Raw genomic sequence first — 25,381 nt, forward strand, 5'->3', positions numbered from 1 at the left:
ATTCCTATTACAACAGTTCTTTCTCTGGAGATGGATAACATTCTTTGTCATAAGTCCCTCAGAATGGTCCTGGATCATCATATTGCTGTTGGTGGCAAAGTCTATCACATTTGATCATTCCACAATATTCCAGTTACTGTGTATAATGTTCTCTTGGTTCTGCTTATTTCACTCTGCATCAGTTCACATATATCCTTCCAGCTCTTTCTGAAATCATCTTGTTCATTATTCCTTATAGCACAATAGTATTCCATCACCATCTTATACCACAATTTGTTCAGCCACTCCCCAATTGAGAGACATCCCTTTAGCTTCCATTTCTTTGCCACCACAAAGAGAGCAGCTATAACTATTTTTTTACAAACAGGTCCTTTTCCATTTTTTAAAAATCTCTCTGGGATATAGACCTCAGTAGCAGTATTACTGGATCAAAAGGTATGCATTCTTTTAGAGCCCTTTGTTACCCCCAAGATTCTTTCTACCTGCATCAGTATTATTTCCCTGTTCAGGTATGGGTTGGAATAGATTTGTTTCAATTCAACAAGAATTCTCTGATCCTATGAAAGGAAAAGAGAGGAATAACTATTTTCTTTCCCATTGTACACATAAAATATGGCTTTCACTTGACATTAAAGATAGGGCTTTCTTCCTTTCTCTAGCCTTCCTGGCACAGCTCTAAAGTATTGAATCCAAGGCTCTTTTCTTTCTGATGTCCATGTCACTTTTCCTTCTTCCAGAAATTTTCTCTCCTTGGTTGATAGATTCTATCTCCCAGAGCATCAGCTGCCTTCTGCCATGAAAAGTCTCTCCCATTAGCATTCCTATGGGGAGCACCTGCTACCCTCATCTATCCCTATTAACTCACTGCAAGGGCAGAGAGGTTGTTTAGAAGGGTAATTTTACCTCTCCCTCCACTCCCTCCCCCCAAAGAGCATTGTTCCTTCACTGGATGACAAATAGATCTTCTAGACAAGTGTGTCTGCTGAATTTGTTACTAAAGTCCACCCACTGAAATGTACTTTTAAGATTATAAACAGTGACAGACTCGACAGTGTCATGGTTCATTGCATTTAATTCCACCCTGTGTGTCAATAATTCAAAATCACACTTCAAATAGCATTTGCTAGCAAAATCCCATGATGATATAGCCACACAATGAAGTGGAAAGTCTGCTAAATAGGAGTCATTCAAAATCTTCATGTTATTAACAATGTATTTCTCTTTCTGGAGCAACTACATTTCCCCAGTAAAGACACCTCATCATCACTCATGGTTTTTATCTGGATGTCAAACTGCAGATGTATTAAAATGCTAAATTATGTGAGCTTTTCATATGTAAGTGAACTATTAACATTAATATCATGCAGCAGATGCCATCTTTAAAGCCCATGAGATTAACTAATTAGTCATTGTACCCTGAACACACTGTGATTTACTGGGGAAGGGATGAGAAATAATAAATCAAATTGTCATTGGAGTGGGACCAATATGGCCTTCGCTACCTTAAATCCATTTGAAACAGATGAGAAATGTATTTGCATCAGAGAAATGCCTAGAAACCCAAGAGGGCAAAGGCTATAAGACATGATGAGGGTACTGGAGTTTATGGATAGACCATTTCCAGATTTTTTCCCCTTTATAATGTATCCAATTTATTCACAACTGCCTTCCCCCTAATTACATAGCTCTATTGTCAGTCTTCCCTATGAATCAAAAGAAGGTTAAGTTTCACATCAACTATTATAAACTTTAATTGTCCATTAAAGAAATGGTTATACTGTCTAAGACCATATTTGGATTGTCAAGGCCATTAAAAATTTCCTATTTAAACAGTCAATTCCTTGACTTGTGGGGAAACCAATAATCTGTGTAATCAATTTGCATGAAAGCAATATTTTGAAAAATTAATAAATAATATGGATTTTGGTAGCTCTAAAAATCACTTCTCATCAGCCTTCTTTACTATATGAAAGATAATTGTAAAATATTTTCCTACCTATATAACTGCAAATATAACAAGATAAGGCAATAAATATTACTATATGAAGTTAAATTTTGAAGTGATTGTAGGCTCTTGGCAACACATAACAAACCTGTAGTCTTCCTCATTGAACTGCTTTGAGAAAGAAGCAGGTGGCTGTGGTCCTCATGTAGAGCCCTACGGGCCACACAATGGACATCTCTTGTCTCATTATTCATTGTACACATCTGGATTCTCCAGAGACCTCAAGCTCAGTGTTTTGAATGCAGTCTCTCCATAATAACCTACAGCACAATCTGTTTACTCATTAGTTTGGAATGAAAGCTCAAATAGGGAGTGAAAAAAGGCATGTACTAATGGGGGCAAATGGCCATAAGGGAAGTGGGAGCATGGGAAGAATTGTCAGAGAAAGGGGTTGCTACAAATGTGGAGAGCAGAGCGTTTACTTGAGAATTGTAATGTACTGATGAGAGGGTTATTCTCATGTTCAGAATGGTGAGGAGATAAGTGACTGAAAAGCACTTAAGCGTTTGCTCTGTGCCAAACCCTGCGTTAAGTGCAGAAGATGCAAATACAAAATTAAGATTGTCCCTGCAGCTTGTGTCCTCATAGGGTCGTGATGGCAAGGGGAGTCTGGGTCTTGGAAACCCTTAGACAGCAGAAAGGATGGAGGGGAGCTGATGTGAGGTCCCTGGGAAAGGAAGCATGAAGTCTGATGGGAAATAAGAGGAGAGCAGGATTTGGAGATCTGTAAAGGTTGAAGGGAAGAAGGATATTATGACTATGGGGTGGCGTGGCTGTGCAGAAGACTGGGTGGGGCCATGGGCAGCAAAGAGTCAGCCAAGTAGCGTTTATTATGCTCCTACTAAGTTTCAGACACTGCGCTAAGCGCTGGGGATAGAAAGAACGGGAAAAAACCGATCCCTGCAAATAGCCTCCTAAGATGGGTGGAGTCATGGTCACAGGGCGGGCCCTAGCTCCAAATGTAGAAGTGGAAGAAAAGTCGTAGGAGGTTATATAGTCCCACACTTAATTTTACAGCAGGGGAAACTAAGGCCCTGGGAGTTAGAGTAACTGGGCCAAGGTCATACAAAGAATAAGAGGCAGAGGTGAAATCAGATGAGGGTTGCTGTGCATGGGCGGCGCCCCTTCCTCCCTCCTCCCTCCTCTTCCCTGGGCTCTGCCTCACCTGTACGAGCTGCCCACGGCAGTAGCCACCTCCTCGCGGATCTGCCTATTGAGGGCGTCGGCCGCCGCCCGCCCCTTGCCTATTCCAGACTCCGGGGGCTGGGGCTGCGGCTGCGGCTGGGAATCGGACCCCTGCAGCCCCTGGCCCTCTGCCCGCCGCAGCATCCACGCGGGCCCCGCCTTCTTGCGCGTGTCCCGCCAGTCTGCTCCGGACGCCTTCCCGGCAGCAGGGCCTCCTCCTCCGCTACCGCCCCCCTCCTCATCTCCGGGAGCCTGGGCCGGGGCCTCGGCGGACCTCCGCTCCTGGCTCTGCTGCGGCTGGGGCTGGGAATCGGACCCCTGCAGCCCTCGGCTCTCTGCCCGCCGCAGCATCCACGCGGGCCCCGCCTTCTTGCGCGTGTCCCGCCAGTCTGCTCCGGACGCCTTCCCCGCAGCAGGGCCTCCTCCTCCGCCACCGCTCCCCTCCTCATCTCCCGGAGCCTGAGCCTGGGCCGGGGCCTCGGCGGACCTCCGTTCCTGGCTCTGCTGCCGCCGCCGCCGCCGTTCCTCAGCCGTGGGCGGGCCTGGGGAGGCCGAGGCCGGGGCGGGCAGCGACTGCGGCGGGGGTGGCGGGGTCGCCTTGGGGATCCAGGGGTGGTCGCCCCTCCGGGGCAGAGGCCACGCCCGGAAATCTTTTTGATACTGGGTCTCCTTCTCGAAGGGCGTGTCCGACGGCTGGTACTCGCTTCGCGGCTTGCAGCTCGGCTCTGGGCGCTGTACCTTCCAGGCCCGGTAGTCCTGCCTCATCACGGAGTCCGCCGAGCCCAGGCCAAGGCTCGAACCCGGGCCGGCGGTCGTCTTGGCCTGGGCGCTGGGAGGCCCAGGCTCCCGCTCCCCGCTGGGCCCCGTTGCCCGGGCAACAGCATCCAGGTCGCCGGGGGCCGGCTGCGTCTCTATGGCAACGGAGCGCGCCGAAGGGGGAGCATGCTGCGGCTGCGCCGCGGGGGGCTGCTGCGGTTGCGGCGGGGCACCGGGGTGGTCGGTGGCCTCTGAGTACTTGGTGAAGACCAGGGGCACCGCGATGTCCGCCTTATCCAGCTGGTTCCAGAAGCGGGCGATGCAGCAGGCACGGGTGATGCATGGCCAAGCCATGGTGCTTGTGTCCAAAGACCCTGTCTTTCACCTTCCTTCTGCCTACTTTTTCTCTTCCCACCTAGGCAGGCTTGGCTGCACCGATCTTGCTGTTGCAGGATCTGCCTCCCGTTCCTTCCTGTACTGCTCCTTGCTCACCCACTACTGCTAAGTTTTTATTTTATTGAAAAGCACACACCCACCCTACTACCAGTCCCAAGGTTGGGAGTCAGTGCTGTTCTCTGGATGAAAAAGTCTGCAAGCATGCAATGTGCCTTGCAAAGGATGCAAAGACTGCTTTTGCAAAGGACTGCAATTGCAGACATATAAAAGGTTCAAGATCTTCTTTTGGGCTCGCCTCGCCCGTCAGCCCTGTGTGAAACCCATGGAGGCTGCTGCAGGCTTAAGCCATGCTGCAGAGACGGGCGGGGCTGTCTGTCAGCCTGCAGGGTCCAGGGGGGGTGGCTGGCTCTGGGCTCTTCGGTTTTCCCGCCCAATGCGGAGCCGTTCCCCCGATTCTACTCCCCACTCTCAGCTCCCCGCTCTCTGCCTGGGTTACTTAGCTCTTCCCCGCGGGCAGGGCCAGGAGGAAAGAGGACAGAGTGACCTGCCCAGGGGCGTTCATCTGCCGGGAATCCGGAGCATCGCTGGGATTGCTGCTGCTGCTGCTGCTGCTGTTGTTGCTGCCACCGCCGCTGCCGCTGCTGCTGCCACTGCTGTTGCTGTCGCCGCCGCTGCTGCTAGTGCTGCAGGGGAAGCGACCCCACCCACTATCAGCAAGAGAAAAAAAAAAAAGAAAAAAAAAAAAAGCCCATACCAGGAAAGCTGCTTAGCGAGAGAGCTTTGCGGAGAAATCACCTGCTTTCGTCAGCGCGCAGCGTCTGGGAGCTCGTGCCGCCCCCCCCCCCCCCTCCCCTCTGTAACTCCTTCCTCCTCAGCTGGGAGCCAGGCCTCGGAGCCGCTGCTCTTTGCCGGAAGGATGCCGAAGGGAAGGAAATGGTTAAGGCGGCTGACCCCTTTCAAAGGTCTCCCCCTCCCTAACCCATCGGGGGCGGCAGCTCAGCCGCGCCCTGAAAACACGGAAGCCCCTCTACGAAATTCAATTTGATGCCCACTGCAAATGTTTATTTTCACCTTCTGTGTGTCCAGCACTGCGAGAGACACACCGAAGGCCCGACTCGGTGAACACGTTTTGGGAGATTATTGCCTTTTATTTGAAAGGGAAAAGAAGAAGTTCACCTTGTCTGGCGGGGAAACATTTTAATCAATCTGACTTGTTTGGGGAGCGTACCCTAGGGCAGAGTGGGTATTCTCTCTGGATAGTGGTACTTGCCTTAGGAGAGAGTCTAAAGTGTCTCCTCTCCTGAGCCATGCCCCCTCCCCATAGCAAACTGTGATGGAATGAAGAATACAGACTCCAACCAGTCAGCACCAAGGAAGGGACAGCAACAGAACCCTGGACATTTCTCACGCCCCAAGGGCAAAGGAATAGAGGACAAATGCCTTTGACATTCTAAGATTCTAAGGAACTGGAAAATAGTAACATACTAAAGTATCACTCTACATTTTTCTCTCCTTTGAGCATCACTGCACACAACCCTGTAAGGTGAAAATTATTCGCTCAGTTAGTCATACAACTAATAGGCACCAGGGTTGGGATTTACTTCCAGATCCAGGGCACTTTGCACTTTATCTCATCTTTCAAAGTAAAATTCTCTCGGGTCTCTTCAGGATGAAATGAGTAAATTAGGTCACTAGAACGATTCCTGACTTCGCTGACCCCTTCTCCTTCCTGCAACACATCCCCGTACTGTCCATGGGTGAAACAGCCCTGACAAGGTCAGGAAGGGAGAAAGTCAGAGGATGGAAGGCAGCATGGTAGTAGAAAGAATATTGGATTTGATGTCAGAGGATCTGAGTGAGGACTCTGGCTTTGCTTCTTACTTACTCCTGTGTGACCTTGGGTTGTCATTTAATGTTTCTGAGCCTCGGTTTCCCCATCTGTCAAGTGAGGGGGTTGGACTCTAAGGTTCTTTCCAATTTGAAATCTGTTATCTTAGCCTTTAGTCAGATTACACACCTGAAAATTATTTAAATAATTTAAAAGTAACAACCAAAATCATAAAATAGTACACATAAAAAAGTTTCTTTGAGGTCATTTAAATCTCCCATTTTACAAAGAAAGAAATTGAGACCCAGAGAAGAGACAGGATGGCTAAAGTCATAAAACAGATGAATAGCATGAGCATGATTGCAAACCACTTATCCACACAATGAAGATAGTAAGAGCCAACTACATACAGTCTATGGAAAGGACAGATTAGGGATGGTGTGTGTGTGTGTGTGTGTGTGTGTGTGTGTGTGTGTGTGTGTGTAACACCTAAATTGAGGGTTAAAGAGACCTGGTTTCTAAGTGTATAGCTTTAAGCAAGTCATTTCTTCTGAGTCACAGTTTTCCCATCCATAAAATGATGAAGTTGAGTTAAATAGCTTCTAAGATCCCTTCGAGCTATAAAATTCTGTGTCCTAAGATCTTGACTACTTCTGGCTGTCTTCTATGTTCTATGCACCCTTGTTGCTCAGTCTTTCTGTAAATTTCAATCTGAAAAATAGCTAGTCAGAACCAGCCCCTCAGACAGATCCTTTTTCTAAACCAAGAAGGATGATGGAGAGAAAGTGGTGGGGAAGAAGTGACCCTTACTCAACTCAGAAGGAAATTGAGGCCAGTGGATTTTATTTTTTTAATTTTATTTTGAATATTTTCCTATAGTAACATATTTCGTGTTCTTTCCCTCTTCCCCAAACCTCCTAACCCCCCTTAACCAATGCACAATTCCACGAGATCAGTGGGTTTTAGATAAATAAATAAGCAAGCAAACCTTCCCCTCTGCCTCCTATCTGTGAGGCTGCCAGGGCAGTCCTAAGCATACCCCCAAGAAACTTTGGCAGTCTCCTAGAGGCATCCATTGTACTACTACAGTAACTCCTGATGTAACCTATTCCATTTTCTGACAGATCTAATTTTTATAAGGTGTCTTCTGCACTTCAAGCTGAAGTCTTACTTATTGTTAAATGCCTTGGCACTAGTGCTCTCATTCTGCCTTATGGAGCTTCACAGAATAAATCCAGTTCCTCGTCCACATGACAGAAGTCTTCATCAGGTAAAGATGAGGGAGGACATTCCAGGCATAGATAAAAAGCAAAGAGCATAGAATGTGTTTGGGACAACCGAGAATTTTCTAATTTAGATGGGACATAGAGTGAAGGGGTGAACACAAGATAAAGCTGGAAAGGTAGGTTGCTCCCTGATTATAGAGAACCTTGCATGCCATGCTAAGGTGTCTTAAGTTTACTTGAGAGGCAATAATGAGATTCTGAAGGTTTTTTAGTGGGAAAATGGTGTGAACTGATGTGTGAATAGAATATAATATATTACAAAAAGAATATTTAAATTGGAAGGCTCTCTGAGACCATCTAGTCCAAACAATGCCTATCTAAGCTTCTCCTTTATAACACACTATCCCCAAATAGCCATTCAATTTTTGAAGACCCTCCCCCATGAGGAGGTACACACTAACTAAAAGGTGATTCATTTTTAGATAGCTCTAATTGTTAAGATATATTCCTTTATACTGTAAGAAGGGAGACTAGATATTTAAGGTATGGTCGCCAGAAATCGATTAACTCAATTTCAAAATAAAATAGACCCAAGTCAGGATGACTTTTATGGTGGTTTATTTACAATTAGGAAGGTTGAAGGTAGGGAAATTGAGAGAGAGAAACTCTGGCCTGGACCAGAGGCCTGAACCAGGTAGGAATTTAGAATCCCTGGCAGAGGGGCACAGAGGTTAATTAAAAAGGCTTCTAGCCACAAGGCCTCCTCTAAGAAGAGAGGCCTCCCTAAGACTGGAGCCTCCAGAAATGCTAAGGGAAGAGAAAGAGTCAGCCTAACTTACCCACATGACAATTCAGAGGGAAGCAGTCTGAGGTCTCACCAGAGATCCTTCCACACCAAGTTCAAAGCACCAACTGCCTCCACAGGAAGTTACCATCATATTTAAAAGACAGCGCCTTTCGTCACTTCCTGCATCCACCTCCAATTTCAAGTGATCAAATGGCAGACTCGATACTGTTTTGGATTGCCCAAAGGACAGTCCCTTATTTTTGACTTGTCACTATCACATGTGGGTCACAGACCTCCCCCTTGTAAGAAGGAAATTTATATATATATATATATATATATATATATTTTTTTTTTTTAAAGGTGTGGTCACCAGGAATCAATCAGATCTAGATTGATTCTATAATTAAAATAGACCCAAGTCAGGATGGGTTTTATGGTAATTTGTTTACAATTAGGAAGGTTGAAGGTAAGGAAAAAGAGAGAAAAAAACTCTGGTCCAAACTAGCAGAGGTCTGGACAGGGTGAGAGTTAAAAGATTAATTAAATTAGGCTACTAGCCACAAGGCCTTAGCAATTAGAGAGGCAAAGAAACCTCCTTGAGGTAGTAGAGACTCTAGAAACGCTAAGGTAGGCCAAAGGAAGTCAGCCTAACTTACCCACGTGACAATTCAGAGGGGAAGCTGCCTGAGGTCTCAGCAGAGATCCTTCAGCACCAAGTTCAAAGCGGGAACTGCCTCAACAGGAAGTTACCATCATATTTGAAGGACAGCAGCTTTCGTCACTTCCTGGAGGTCCACCTCTAATTCACACATAGTAGGCACAAAAGACATGGAACATAAACTCATTATGAGTTGGTAGTGTGATGTAGCAATCAAGTTAGTGCTATCTGCAGCTACATTTAGAAAACATAGTCAAAAGAATAAGAGAAGTAATAGTTCCCTTCTATTCTTCAGGATCAGACCCCATCCAGAGTTCTGTGTTCAGTTATGAGTGTGATACTTGTTATAATTATTGGAGGTCTCTTGATCTATTTGAGATGGTAGAAATGATGTACAGAGAGAAATAAGATGACCCTTCTCCCTTATAACAGTTGCCCAGGCAGGATCCTTCAGGTCTAAGAGGCATATCCCTTCAGGACCAACCTGGGGTTAATTGATATGTTGATTTGGGCTCTTTAGCTAGGATAAGGACTTGTATTCTGACTGCAATTTCTCCCTTCCCAAAACAAGCTTTGAAACTGCTTTAGGAAGGTACTTTAAACTTTATATTAAACGAGAAGGATAAGGGTAAAGGACTGTGGTATAGGAGACCCTATTCTAATGGTTACTAATAAAATCTCAGCTGCTGGCAGATGAAGAATCAATGTAGCTTCCCTCTGGTTTAGCCTGGCCAGGACTAAACCAGAGTAGGTAAACTGCTGGGATATCTTTGACTTCTTCTTCAATAGATCTTCAGCCTTACAGTTGAGTTATGTCTACCCTTTCCACCCTCTTCTTCGTCTCCTGCCCATTTCCCGGATCCCTCCTGGGCCCTGGGAAACCTAGATATCTAGATGATGAAACTCCTAATATCTAGGGGCAGTAGACACCAAGGTGGTGGTCAGGTACAGGTTGGAACGGTATCTCAAGTACAGGAAGAGTTTGCAGAGAGATGTTTGCATCCTCTCACTCCAAGACCAGGATCCACCGATCTCCAGCCTCAGGACAGGTCAAAGACCCAGAACTTCTTCAGGATTCTCAACTGCCCCTCCTCCTGCCTTTTGCATGACTTCCCTGGGAACATTCCATCCAACTGACTTATTTGTCAGTCAAAGGTGAACTTCAAGCTCCCAGAGATTCAATATAACATGAATGCCGTTTTTTTTTTGGAAATTTCAACCTGTAAATTTCCAGTTGTTCTTGTTCATGAATGATGTCTACACTTATTCTAATCTTAACTATGTGTTCCTATCCCATTAACTATCCCTTCCCAAAATAATAAATCCTACCTTATCTAATGCCTTAACTAACTAACTAGCCTAAAGCTAATGACAAGGGTTTAGGATAGGTTTCTCTGTGGGAAAGTGTGGGATCTGAATACAATAGTTTCATGAACACATCAGTTGAACATCAACATAACATATGAACATAATCATAACATTTAAAACAATCATCTATGTTGTTTCCTAACGTTAGACAAAGAAAACTTTTGCAATAACTCTGTCTATATTACTAATACTAACTTCAAATAACATTCCTAACTCATATTAAACTCTAACATTTCTATTCCCTAATCTATAGTTAGAAAGATTAGTGTCAGTAATTCTTATACTAGAGTTAATGTGTTAGTCAATTTGTATTCATTTCTAACTAACCTACTCTACACAATGTCTACCTAACATTCTATCAATTCTATTTGAATATTCATAACTATTTTACACTGACCCTATACTAACTAAAATTTTGAACATCCCTACATCTACTCTTTCCCTACAGGTTAGTAGACTTGTGCAATATATGTTAGTAACAATATTACATATATATGCAAGGTTTCATGTGATGTTCTCATGAAATACTTGCAAGGAAACTTAACTCTCTTGCTCTTTTGGGTCATTGTAGTTTCTTCAACTATATACATTATGTACATGTGAAGTGACTCTAATGTGACTATGTGTTGAACTCATGACCTAACATATCCTGTTTGGATTTATTCTCACCTTCTTCTTCAGAATTCTTCTGTCAATCAGCTTATGTTCTGTTGCATGCATTCTATATGTGCATTTCCCTTATGATTAGTGTCTGAGTGTGAAACCTTGCACTTATTCAAACCTAATCTTCATCTGCTGATCTTCTCTTCTTGTGAGTCTTCCGGTGATGATGTCCAAGTCACAGTGTTGTCACAGTTCAGGTCCTTGTACAGTCTGTCAGTACAATGTCTCCTCTTGTCCTTGTGCTGGTCCTGATGTCCTGATGTCTCTGGAACTCTGGATCTCTTCGGGATTTCATCACTGTTCTTCTTTGCTGGAAACCCATCTTGTCTGTCGTCGACTTGATTGAAGAATCCCTGGATCAGGAACCAATGCATGACTGTATGATGTTATGTTAGAATTTTGTGTTGCCACAAGATTCCTTCATGAGACTTTATGCTTTCACTTGTCTTAGATGTAAACATATAATGTTTAACCTAATATTCTGTTTCTCCTTCTGCACTACTACTTTCTAATAGATTTAAGTGTTGATCTTTGTACATGAATGAGGACTTTGCTTGATCTAAATCAGTGATTTGAGTATCAAGTTCTTGATATTTATGTGTTTCTTGATGTTTTCTTGTTTAAGGCTTTTTCTAAGTATTATCTCTTACTTTGAGGTTCTATTTCTATATCAGATTCTGTATCTTGTGAGTGAGACTGCCTGTTTAGCTGAGATTCTGTTTCTTGCATTTCAGACTGACTTCTTGATGAGGACTTTGTTTCTCTGAGGTCTTTCTTTAGGTGTGTGTAGTGATACCAGGAATCTTTGTTCTTAATCTTTACTGAAGATGGTGTTACCAAGATTATTTCATGAGGACCTAACCATTTTGGTTATAATACTGATTTTCTTGTGAAGTTTCTAATATACACTTTATCTCCAGGTTGATAATCATGAAGTCTAAAGTCAAGAGGTACTCTTTGTTGTATCAGAGATGACTTTTGTAATTCATCCAATCTTTCTTTTAACAATGTGACATACTCATAGATTTTGCACTCAATCCCTAAATGTGATAGTGTCTTGTGGAGCTTTTCCCATCCATGGCTGTTGACCATATAATGGTTCAAACGGTGACAAATGAGTTTGACTATTAGGTTGGCTTCTCAAATATTAAAGTGCCATAGTTATAAAACATCTGGCCATTTAAGATGACTCTCTGTACATAACTTTCCAACCACTGATTTTAGAGATTGGTTAGTCCATTCCACGGCCCCCGATGACTGCGGTCTATATATAGAACAAACACAAGTGTCTCTTGATCCCTAACACCTGGTAGATTTGCTTTAAAACTGAATTTGCAAAGTGACTACCAGAGTCAGATGAAATTACTGATGGTATAGAGAACCTTGGAACTATCTCCTTTAATAACACCTTTGCTACAAAAGCTTGCATCGTTTCTTTTAGCTGGGAACGCTTCTGGCCATTTGGTCAGCTTGTCCACTACCACGAGAATGTACCTATACTGTTGACATTTAGGCATTGTGACATAGTCTATTTGTAGACACTGATTACCTATCAGAAGGACAAACTACCTTTATGAGCTTGGGCAAGCCAACAAAGCTTTCTGAGCCTGTTTCCTTATTAGTAAAATTAGGGATTAGACTAGCTGGCTTCTGAGTCTCCTTCCAGCTCTAGTCCTGATATCCATATAATGTACCCTGGGCCCCAGATTCCCAATTCTATGGTACCTAATGATCAGTATTGGTTTAAGAATTTGATGTTGTAGTTGGGAATTTTTGCTGATTATACTTTTGCTGAGTAGACTTCCTTCATTTTGCTATCTTATCCCTATTTTGGTCTCACAATAAGGAAGAAATGTCAGGGAAGACAAGATCATGTCATTAAGATCACCTTGTTGCATCAGTGATTGCTATCTGCAAAGTGTCCCTCCCCATGCTGCATATTCCCTAGATTTATCCCAATTTGGCCAATATCCAGAGCATATATCAATCTTTGGGCCAATCAATCTGAGGAGGGGAGAATGGATTTCCTTCTCTCCTTTATTTTAGGTAGTCAGATGAATACAGGTATATCATCAAATTTTGTTCTTGATAGCCAATAGAATGGTTCTCTCCCTAAGAAAGAGAAGTAGTATGTGCAATATTATCCATAATTCCAAATATAAATTTACTGGCCAGCAATGGATGCCAAAAAATTCTGCTTCAAGGGCAAAATATTATCAGAGGGAAGGAAGGATCTAGGGAAAGGGGTTTGTGCCTACCTTGTCTCTGGGAGCATGGAACAAATTCCTGAGAAACAAAAACTCAAAACATGAAGGTGACTACAACACAGGCAGATATGACATTAGTATAAAACTTGGGCCTTTGAATAAATTCTCAAAAAAGTAATTCAACTGTTTTCTTCATATCATCATCATCATTATCATTAGCTTGTTCTTCTCTTCATATTCTAATATATTCTTTTTTTAAACCCCTAACCTTCTGTCCTAGTAACAACTCTAAGACAGAAGGACAAGGGCTAGGCAAATAGGATTAACTGACTTGCACAGAATCATACATCTAGGAAGTGTCTGAAATCAGATTTGAACCCAGGATCTCCCATCTCCAGGCCTGGCTCTCTATCCACTGAGCCACTTAGCTGCCTCTGTGCTCCATTCTTGTGAATACTATAATCAATCATCATTTCCTTGCTATTTTGGTTGTTTCATGTCTTAATTAAATACTTTTGCTATCGGAAAAAATACAATCAATCAACAAGCATTTATTAAATATCTACTATGCACCAAGTCCTAAGCTAGGGACTAGCAATACAAGACAAAAATAACCGACCTTGTTCTCAAGGACCTTACAATATATGGTGGAATCCACATGTACATATATAAACCTATGCAGAATATGGGGATGCAGGACTGGATTCCATTGCTATAGAGGCCACAAGGAAAATCCCCCTTAATCCATGTCAGCAACTTTTTTTTTTTTTTTTTTTTTTTTTTGCCAGTTCTAGTCTTATCAAAATACCTAGAGGTTGGAAATAACTTGCTTAGTCATACACAACCAGAACATGTCAGAGGCAGGTTCTGAATTCCCATTTTCATAACTTTAAGGTAGAGAGCATGCTCACTATCCAGGCCATTATACTGACTCTCATATAAGTTATGCTCAAAATGAATAAAGGTAAATTTTTATCAACTCAAGAAATCTAGATAAAATTCCTCATCTTAATAGGAACTTTCGCCATCAGCCACACTGATTCATGGGGAGACACAGTCAAGAGCTACTCAAGTGAGAAAGCATCATAGTTAAATCTGGCCTCAGACACTTCCTAGCTGTGTGATTCTGGGCAAGCCACTTGCCTCTAATTGTCTAGCCCTTCCAATCTTCTGCCTTGAAATAGACACCTAATATTGATTCTAAGACAAAAGATGAAGGTTTAAAAAAAGAAAGGAAAAGAAGAGAAAAGAAAAGAAGAGAAAGGAAAAGAAAGGAAAAGAAAAGAAGAGAAAAGAAGAGAAGAGAAGAGAAGAGAAGAGAAAAGAAGAGAAGAGAAGAGAAGAGAAGAGAAGAGAAGAGAAGAGAAGAGAAGAGAAGAGAAGAGAAGAGAAGAGAAGAGAAGAGAAGAGAAGAGAAGAGAAAAGAGGAAAAAAAGAGAAGAGAAGAGAAGAGAAAGTGTGGTAGTTGAGTAATCTACTTTCAGAGTGGGTAGCTATAGGAACCAGATCACGGATTCATTAAAGTAACTTCCCCAGGGTTTAGTGTAATGAGTCGATATGTAGTAGGTGCCAATTTTTTTTTTTACATTTCCTGAATTTATCTGCTCAAAGTCACACAAGGAGTTAGCAGATCTGAGACTACACTTGACTGAAATGCCCTCCCTACTCACCTCCACCTCTTAGCATCCCAGTCTTTCTTCAAGGCTCAGCTCAAATCCCACCTTTTTCTCCCAGCCCCCCTGACCTGATAGAGCCTTAGACTCTAGCTAGAACCTTCTATTTCCTCTGTATATCCTATATGCACCTAATTATTTACATTTTGTCTACCTTATTGGACTATAAGCTCCTTGAGGACAGGTCTGATTTTGCCTGCTTTTGTACCTCTAAAACTTGAGCTAATCATGTATCATTAACACTTAATAAATGCTTATTTCCTGGCTGACTGACTTCCCTATTCCACCAAGGTCTTTAGTTATAGAATCTTCTATTTTCTGATCTTTCTATTTTTTTAATGTTTAAATTTAATTTTATTGATTAATTAAGAATATTTTTCCTTGGATACATGATTCATGTTCTTTCCCTCCCCTCCTTTCTTCCAACTCCCATAGCATAATTCCACTGGGTTTTACATGTGTCATTGCTGATCTTTCTGTTTTAAAGAATCATCTATCTTAGAATTGGAAGTGAACTCAGACACCATCTAATCTAATGCATATCTGAACAGTTTATCTGTTTACCCATATTTGTTTATAGTTTACCCAGCCAGGAGCAATTAGATCTTCAAGTAGATCTGCAATATTCCATTTGCAGTCAGGAACAGCAGAATAGCTAGGTGGCACAGTGGATTAGAGTGTCAGATCTGAAGCCAAGAAGACTCATCTTCCTGAGTTCAAATCCCTCCTCAGACATTGACTATCTGTGGGACCCTTTTTGTTTCTATTTCCTTGTCTGTCAAATGAGTAGGAGAAGGAAATGGCAAACCATACTAGTATCTTTGCCAAGAAAAGCCCAAATGGAGTCATAAGAGGGCACTGAAAGACCCAACAACTAATGACAAGGAACTCACTACCTTTGGAGATGGTGCATTCTATTGTTAACTCTGGTTGTTAGGAATAACAACTGTTATTTGTGGAGAGCTTTTTACTGCTAATAATAAAGATTACTTCTAGGAGAGAAAAAAAAATCATTGTGTATATTTTAAAACCAGAATTGAGGCAGCTGGTCGACTTAGTGGATTGAGAGCCAGACCTAGAGATGGGAGGTTCTGGGTTCAAATCTGGCCTCAGACACTTCCTAGCTGTGTGACCCTGGGCATATCACTTATCCCCATTGCCTTGCCCTGACTGCTCTTTTACCTTGGAACCAATACATAGTACCGATTCTAAGGCAGAAGGTAAGGGTTTTTAAATAAATTAATTACTTAAATTAAATTAGAATTGATTGTCAAATATAAGCCTTTCTTACTTGGAGAATCAGATAGGATGAAAGAGTTGCTCCAATTTAAGTCAATTATCTACCAAACTTCCTCAGATTTAGGTTGTCCTCCTTAGTGATACTATTTTATTTACAATAAATCAAATTGTGCCCCAGGCATGATTATCTCATTACCAGGAAGGACATTTCTGATAAACACCATAATCCAATTTGACTGCCCTCAATAGGAAGAAACTGTGCTGGATTGCTATGATCTCAGAGTGAGCTTCTCCTTAGAATATCCACGATAATTTAGAGCCATATGTAAGTAGAATGAGCTACCTTGAGAGGCCATACATTCCCATCACTGGAAGACTTTAAGCAGAGGCTGTAAATTGTCAGAAGATAATATTTAGAGCTAGAAGGAACCTCAGAGTCCATCTGTTCTAACACTTCATTTTATAGATGAAGGAAACTGAGGCTTAGGGAAAGAAAGTAATGGAGAGTAAGCATCAGAGGTAAAACTAGAACCCTGGTCCTCTGGCTCAGGAGTCAACCACTTGTCATGGGTATTGTCAAAGGGAATCTTATTTTCATCCCCATCTCCTAGCTTTCCTGGCTTCCTTCAAGCCCCACTGTAATCCTTCCTTTGACAAGAAGCCTTTCTTGATCCCCTTTAATACTAGTACTTTCCCTCTGTTGATTATCTCTTATTTAACCTGTCATTTATCTTGTTTGTAGGGCATCTAGGTGGCACAGTGAGTAGTGTCAGGCTTAGAGTCAGGAAGATACTTCTTGAGTTCAAATCCAGCCTCTGACACTTACTAGCTATGTAAGCCTGAGCAAGTCACTTCACCCTGTTTGTCTCAGTTACTCATCTGTAAAATGGAACTGGGGAAGAAAATGACAAACCACTCTAGTGTTTTTGCCAAGAAAACCCCAAATGACATGACTGAAAACGACTGAACAGCAACAATCCTGTTTGAACATAGTTATTTTCATCTTGTCTTCCCCCATCAGACTGTGAACTCCTCAAAAAGGCAGAGTTCTCGTTTGGCTTTTTTTTTTTATCCCCAGTGTTTAATACAGTGCCTAGCACATAGTAAGTACTTAAAAATATTTGTTGACTGGCTGATTGTTGGATTAGATGACCCCCAAAACCAGAGTGAGGAGATAAGTTGTGATGTAAGCAACACTTATCAATTACCTTCTCTGGGCAGAGCCTTATGTCAAGTACTGAAAGAAGACACAATTTATGTGACATGGTCTATCATACCTTCCCATAGCTCCATAAGAAGACTATTTGGCAAAGGCAAGTATGGCTACCAATCAATTAGTCAATAAACATTTATTAAGCACCTACTATGTGCCAGGCACAATGCTCCTGAGCCTATGATGTCCTTCCTTTCCTCACTTCTAATTCCTCAGAGTCTAAATCTGGAAAACTCAGCATGTGTCACCCAACATAGGCTACCCTAGTATACAGCAGTAACTCAACCCTGGGAAGAGAAGAAAAATGGCACTTATATGGTATATACATTTCTCTAGTATCTGGTAAGAGTTGGATTAGAGCAAACCTCCATTGAATACTTACCCTATGCCCTGGTCACTTCTGGGAAAATCAGTCTCTTATTGGTCATTGAACAAGAACATACACTCAGAAAACCTTTTAAAGAAAGTGACCCTGCCCTTGGACCCTTTCACTCTTTTTATCTTTGAGTCAGTACAATTTGAACTTCTCTAGGAATGTGGTGTCAGGGTTGTTGCATGGACTGCTATCATATGACAGCTAAGTAATGTCATGGGTTCATCTAGGTGAGCCCAAATCTAGGCCAATGTCTGCTATTTTGTAGCTGGTCTTCTTTGCTTGCTTGTAGGCAACCGAACTGAGTGAAATATTAAGATGGATCTTTTAGGGGTGGCTACTTTGGTACCTCAGGAGTTAGTGGATTGCTGAGTAAGTTCTACACTTGGAAGAACCCCTGGCAACTACTCCAATGCTGGTTAGAGAAGATGACTACCATCTGGAGGATGTGGCCCACTCCTAGCCTGGCTTGCTAAAAGACATGAACCTGGAGGGAATTGTTTAGACAGTGAAGAGTTGGGGTGAAATATAAAATATATATTTGGGAGTCCTTCAAGTAGCTTCTTGTTCTGATGTCAACCTGCTGGGAGAATATAACAGCAATTTTGAGTTAGTGTTTCTTGTTTGAATTTACAGTGATCCCTCACCTATCATGGGAGTTTTGTTCCAGAGACCCCCCACTATGGGTGAAAATCCACAAAGTAGAGTTATATTTATTTTATTATTCTTTGATGGTAAGCATCTTCCTCCAGTGCTTGGGTTCACTACCAGAAGCCTTAAAATGTTTGGGTGGCATAGGGCTTGGAGTAAATCCAAATTTTTATGAAAACTTCACAAAAACACACCACCACAGAGCAACACTACGTGCAGTAATCAGACATCCATGCAAAGTGGACGAGGAGAGATGCTGAATGTATGGGCACAGTGTGGGAGAGCAAACAAACCAATGCTACAGTCACTGCTCTGTGGTTGGTTACCTTTCATTCCATCAGCCAATAGTGTGTGTGTACAATCTCACACTAGCGTACTTGCACAAGCAGTAGTGGCATACTGCATTTCCATTGTTACAGTACAGAATTCATCCTCAAAATTCCATGATATAGTGAAAACTCTGCAATACAGAATTAGATTTTTTTTTAATAAAACCCACAATACAGTGAAGCTACGATAAGTGAACTTCAATATAGGAGGGATAACTGTGTTGTCAATGCATTCTTGTGTGTATGACCTTAAGTCACTTAACCTCTATAGACTTTTGTTTCATCATCTATAAAATGAGGGTGTTGGATAAGACAATCTCTAAATGCCCTTCCAGCTCTTATTCATTTACATGGAAAAATAAATAGCTGCATATTGTGCCTTGGATGCCCTTCTACTCTCTTATGGAGAGCCTAGCCATGGGCAAAACTTAATTTTTAAGTAATTTTCTGTTATCCAGTCCCTTTAAAGGATATTCACCCAAAATGCTGAAGGTCTTTTACCAACATAGGTGTACTAGTAGAGTACATGGGCTGTCCATATGTTCTCCTTCACCTCCTTATGTGATCTTAAGTCTCTTACATTGTATCTTATGCCGTCCATATGTCACTCAGTTTCTTTTTGAGTCACTTACAATGACTGTTCTTTGACTATTATTGGGTCCTATGAGCCATAGCCAGAGAGCATCACTGGAAGAACATTAATATTGAAAGGAGAGACTTTTTGCTTCTGGGAACACTTTGGGATCTCTGAAAAGTGTCTGAAATTTCTCAACTGAAATCTAGCCTCCTCTCTTGTTCCTATTCATTTACTATTCTTATTCTTATTATTGCCAAGTTCATTGTCTGGCCTTCTTGAGGTATGTGTACTGATGGAATAGTTTATCTGTTTCAACCTACTGGGATAGTATAAAACTGGTTTAAAGTTAATGCTTAAAATTTAAGTTAGTGTTTAGAATAGTTTATAGGCTCTCCATCCAATTGCATGCAGTTATTCGGACAACTCTTTTTTTCTCCTGTGTATCCTGTAGCACTTCCAGGCTTGACACAATCAACTCAGTGGGTTTTTTTTTTCTTTTTAAACCTTTACCTTCTGTCTTAGTATCAATTTTCAGATAGAAGAGTGACAAGGGCTAGGCAATTGTCATTAAAGTGACTTGCCCAGAGTCACCAGCTAGGAAGTGTCTCAGGCCAGATTTTAATCAACTCAATGTTGTAAGAAAAAAAGGTAAATTATTTGACACTGGTTAAAAATAGGGAGGTGACTCAGTGGAAGAGATTAAGTAAATAATAAAAGCAAGTAAACATAGTGGCATAGCGTTCAATAAATCCGAAGATCGTCTTCCCGCTACTGAGTTAAAATTTGTGGTTTGAGTAAAACTATTGGGAAACTAGAAATCGGGCTGGCAGAAATTCTGTATAGTCCAACATCTTATACCATATATCAGAATAAGTTCCAAATGGATTCATGAGTCAGATATAAAATGACATGTGTTATATGAATATAGGATACAAGGGAGATATAGAGATATAGTGATGGTGATGATGTGTATCTATCTATGATCTCCTCAGCTGCAGTTGGTTGGAGGAACACCTATTCCTATTACCCTGACTGCTGCTGCAAGTTATCCCCTTTTCTCTAACAGCTACCCAAGTAAGGACCCTCGAGAGGTTAGATAGGTGGGTAACCTTTCAGGTTCAACCTGGGGTTGAATAAATTAGTATTGGGCTATTGATCTGCCTTGGATAAAGTTCAGGATCTGACTGTGTTTGACTCCCTTCCCAAGGGCCATGATAGAAAGACCACTCAGGAAGGTACTTGTTGTTGAACACTCTTTATCTATAAATAGGGAAAGGATAACAAGATCAAAGATTGGGGATTGGAAACCCTATTGATCTATTATCTGTTGTAATAGGGGAATAAATCTAGTAAGGCAATAATAGCGAATTAAGGCAGGTAAGGGGAATAGGCTAGAGGTAATAAGGGAATAGTCAGATAAAGTTGTAATGGGGATAAAGGCAGGTAGGGAGATAAGGTAGTTGTAATAGGAATTAAGGCACTGTGGATAGGGGTTTGTGGATCCCTAAGGCAGTAAAGTGGATAAGGAGGGTACAAAGTGGAGCAAAGGGAGAGGATGAGGTAGTTGGGCAGGCAGCTGCAGCAGGGAGACACAGGCTGGGTACACAGGTATGAGATAGAAACACTAAAAGGAAACAGACTGAGCCCTTCAGGTAGGAAGGGCACTTCTACAGACAAAGGTTAGGGCCAGCCAGAAATGGCTTGAAACTGACTAGAGGGCTTTCTAGTCAGTTTCTCGGGTTCACAAAGGAAGAGTCCAGAGGAAGTAGAGGGATTACTACTTCCTCTCAAAATGAATGTCTCCAACTCCTTCAGGACCCAGAGAGAATATTTTTCCTTTCTCCCCTTCTCCCTCTCTTATCAATCAACTACTAATTTAGCCAAAGGTTTGATTAAGTGACAAACAGGGTTTATTGAGTTTCAGGGTTGATTGTAAAGGACAGAGGGATACAAGGTAACTCTAACAGCCGCCTAGGGAAAGCTTCAGGTGGGGGAGGGAGACAGGAATGTGAGACTGAGAAAGGGCCTGCCTAACTCAGCCCTGAGAGGTTTTGTTGCTCAAAAGGGGTAGGAAAGTTGGATACAATGATTCAAGAGATAATTTGTATCAAGGGAAGCCCTACTTGACTACTGGGAAATTAAATCTACAAAGTTTGAAAGCTACCACTCAGATCCACCCTCCTTTCAAAAACCCACAGAGATTCAGGAAGGGAAAATGATAATTGGAATAGGGAAGGTCAGGGAGATCCAAAGGAAATAGCTAAGCTAACAAATATTTTTTTTTAAACCCTTGTACGTCGGTGTATTGTCTCATAGGTGGAAGATTGTTAAGGGTGGGCAATGGGGGTCAAGTGACTTGCCCAGGGTCACACAGCTGAGAAGTGGCTGAGGCCGGGTTTTGAACCTAGGACCTCCTGTCTCTAGGCCTGACTCTCACTCCACTGAGCTACCCAGCTGCCCCCTAAGCTAACAAATCTTAAGAGAAAAGCTGCAGAATATAGGCCAGGTTTTCAGTCCAAAGATAGAGCTCAGTTGACCCTCCTACTCTCATCGAATCTCCAGGATCAATTGCCACTAGTCAGGGCTCTAAACCCTTTTCAACTGTCAGAAATTCTGCAGTAAGGCTTTGCAAGGTGGATTTGCACCTTCTGCACCACACTGTAGACTAAATAACAATCAAGACTGGAGGCTATTAAATCAGGTGGAAGCTGGATATTTTACCTCTCCTCTACCTCTGGCCAGACCTGGCCACAGCCAAATCAGAGAATAGGGAGGCTATTACAGCAGATGTATTGATGGTATTTATTCTCTCAGCTCTCTTATCACCAGTGTTGGCGATTCACTAGCTCTCACAGTCTATCAGGAAATAGATTCAGGTTAATTCCTACCCTCTTCTTCTTAAACCACCTGGCAACCCTTCAACCACCCTTTAAACCACCCTTCCAGCCACTCATTGTCCAGATTGAACCACAGAGGTTGGCAGAGATCTGTGATTTCCAGTTCTCAGCCTCTGAGACCAGAGACTTCAGAGACCAGAGACTTCTCAGTCCAAAGGCTTCTGTCCAGAGACCTCCCTCAAAGTAGCCGTGAGGGGTATTTATAGGGTGAGGTCAACCAACGTTTGCCTCTGGATCATGGCACCTGGGAACATTTCCAGTCTCTCAATTGCCTTCCCTGTTAGTCAAGGTGGCATCCACCTCTTCCCAGATTATTGAATATAACACATGTCATAAACAAAAGGAACAAGGATTGATTTTCATTACTATGGATATGAGAAGAACTCATGACCAAATTAGACAGAGAATCATAAAAGATTAAATGGACAATTTTGGTTGCATACAGTTAAGTAGATGTGGGGCAAAAATATCAAGGGTAGTTAAAATTAGAACAGAAAATATTCCTGGTTACTTGGGAGGGGGAATTTTTGCAATACATTTCTCTGATAAAATTGTGACATCCATGATATTTCAGGAACCAGTTGAAATATAGCTAGTGTTATAAAAAGTGAATAATCTGAGTGAGTCAACGAAGGCAATTTGGGTGTGAAGAAGGATAAAGGGAATATTGGTGATTATAAGGTGATTGGAGAAGGAATGAAGGTACGGAAAGATATATAGGAGATAAAGGAAATAGGATATGTAGGAGAGGGCAGCTCAAACAGGTTTATTCCCAGAGGCTTGAGACAGAGAATACAGGGAGGAAATTAGGGCCAATAAGAAATGTTTAGGTTTGGCTGGAGGGTTTCTCTTGTTAGTTTCTAAAGTCTCTTGAGGGAGGAGTTGAGAGGGCCCCTCCCTGCCAGTCAAACTGATGGCTGGAGGAAGTCTTGGGTAAGTACTTCCTGCCAAGATGGATGCCCCCAGTTCTCTCAAGAAATAAAAAGAAAACAATTCCTTCCCTTTTTAGCCCTTGCCTCAATCTTCGATACAATGATTCACCAGAGGCTTTGAGTAGATAACATTGGGAATTTATTAATCTCAGGTTAGTCAGAGGGAAGAGGTTCAGGATTTCTAACTGCTGCTAGGGAGAGGGGTGATGGTGGGGGATGGGTCGCAGGAGAGGTTTAGGCTGAGAGAGCCAGCTCTCCCTGTTGGGAGATTTGACTGCCTTTTAAATAAAGTCCTTATTGAATCACTAAAACTAGAGGTAACTTATTTGAGGATACTCTACTTGTCTATAGAAACTAAAACCCACAATGTTCAATCACTAAGCCCTCCCTTCCACCCAGGACCCACAGGAAATTCAGGGGAAGAGGAGGGATATGGATGGGGAGATCAGGGAGAGGTCCAGAGAAATGAGATAGGTCTAAATTTCCCCAAGACAAGATAAGTTCAGGCCAGGGCCAAAGCAATTAGGTCAAAGCCAAGCCAAAGGCCTAAGCCAACAGGCTAAGCAAAAACAAAAGCCGCCAGCCACAGTGAAAGCCAGAAGGCAAAAGCCCCATCAGTTGGAACTTCACCTCTATTTATAGTTTCAAGTCCTAACTGACTTTCTGAAGATTCTAAGATGTTTAACTGACTTTTTGTGACTGTTAGAAATTACAGAAGCAAAAAGTTTCTGTTAGCCACCTTGCATTACACTAGGTAGCACATCAGATAGGGCACTAGGCTTGGAGTAGAGAGGACTTGGGTTCAAATGTGACCTCAGGCACTTCCTATCTATATGATTCTGGGTGAGTCACTTAACCCCAATTGCCTAGCTCTTATCACTTCTCTGCTTTAGAACCAATAGTATTAATTTATAAGAGAAAGCAAAAGTTTTTAAAAAAAGAAATATATAAGAATGACAGTCATTCCCTTCTAGATACTCAAAGAATATGAAAAAAATAGTTCTCAAAGGCAGAAATCCAATCTATTAACAAATACAGTGTTTCAAAAGTCTCAGTGTAGTTTTACCATTTTATAGTTGAAAGTAATAATAATGGTAGCTTTACTACCTATTGAAGCTTAAAACTCCACTAAGACCTTTGGGATACCCTATATATTAAAAAGACTACAAATCATTCATAATTAGAGAAATGCATATTAGAACAACTCTGAAGTTCCATCCCATTCCTATTATATTGGTAAAGAAGACAATAAAGGAAAATGACAATTGGTGGATGGCTGTTGGAAGATAAGCACATTGATGTACTATTAGAAGAATTGAGAATTGGTCTAGCTCTTCTAGAAAGCAATTTGGGACTATGCCATTAAAAGAAATCACTAAACTGTGCATACTTTTTGATATAGCTATGTACCCAAAGAGATTTAAAAAAAGAGACTCATATATAAAAAATATTTATAGCATCATTTTTGTTATAATAAAGAATCAAAAACAAAAGGAGAACCCATCAGTTTGGAAATGAAATGGCTGAAAAGATTATGGAATTTGAATATAATTAAATGCTGTTTTACTATAAGGAAAGATGAAAGGAATGGTTACAGAGAAACCTGGGAAGACTCTTAAGAATTAATGCAAAGTGAAATGAGCAGAACCAGGGGAACAGTTTATCAAGTTAATGACAACATTATGAAGAAAAACAACTTTGAAAGACTTAAAAATTTTAATCATGCAATAACCAACCATGACTCTAGGGAACTAATAAAGAAGCATATGTTGGGTCAAAATCAAAATCAACCCACTTTACTTCCCTGATAGAGTTATAATATGAGAACACATCTCAATTATTTACTATGTCTGAACAAGACCTAGTATCTTCTCAAAGGGCTCTTACAAGTCTATTTGCTTGAGTCAAGGGGATAAATTGCTCATGACATCTGGGACCCATTTTAAAAATGGAAAGGATTAATGAGGGAATAGTGATACAACCAAGCTAATTGGAATCAAGGATTTGAGCATCAAGTTAGATAAAGTGTTTCGGTTAAGCCCCTGAGAAAGAGACTTTTGGGAGAAAGAAGGGAGAAAAAGGCTGTGGTCTTGGCCTCAAAACTTCTTCCTCTCTTCACCACTCTTCTCATCCCTTCCTTTGATTGGGGGAGAGTGGATTTTTAAAAAACTCAATTCCTATTTTAAAATCAATATTGTTTACCTTCTGTCTTAGAATCAATATTGGTTCTAAGGCAGAAGATTGCTAATGACTAGATGATTGAGATTAAATAAATTGCCCAGAGTCACATAGCTAGGAAGTGTCTGAAGCCATATTTGAACCCAGGACTTCACAACTCTAGGCATGGAACTCTATCCATTGTACTACCTAGCTGCGCCCAGTTGGAGAAGAATGTTGTGAACTTTTCAAGTTCAGAAG

The 25,381-nt window shown here is 41.8% G+C and overlaps 1 protein-coding gene and 1 pseudogene across 1 annotated transcript in view; one reads left to right on the forward strand and one right to left on the reverse strand.

The window, feature by feature from the left end:
• The window catches only part of MAP6 (microtubule associated protein 6), a 70,222-nt gene extending 65,922 nt beyond the window's left edge, over window positions 1–4,300 (reverse strand). The window contains exons 1-2 of the mRNA XM_044665994.1: window positions 3,461–4,300; window positions 3,171–3,274 (exon numbers count right to left, since the gene is read on the reverse strand). Coding sequence (XP_044521929.1) covers window positions 3,171–3,274; window positions 3,461–4,300 — 944 coding nt within the window. The remainder of the gene's footprint in view (window positions 1–3,170; window positions 3,275–3,460) is intronic.
• A 364-nt stretch (window positions 4,301–4,664) lies between these two features.
• The window catches only part of LOC123241221, an 80,026-nt pseudogene continuing 59,309 nt past the window's right edge, over window positions 4,665–25,381 (forward strand).

Source organism: Gracilinanus agilis, chromosome 3 (assembly GCF_016433145.1).
Source record: "Gracilinanus agilis isolate LMUSP501 chromosome 3, AgileGrace, whole genome shotgun sequence".
In the NCBI taxonomy this organism is placed as follows: domain Eukaryota; kingdom Metazoa; phylum Chordata; class Mammalia; order Didelphimorphia; family Didelphidae; genus Gracilinanus; species Gracilinanus agilis.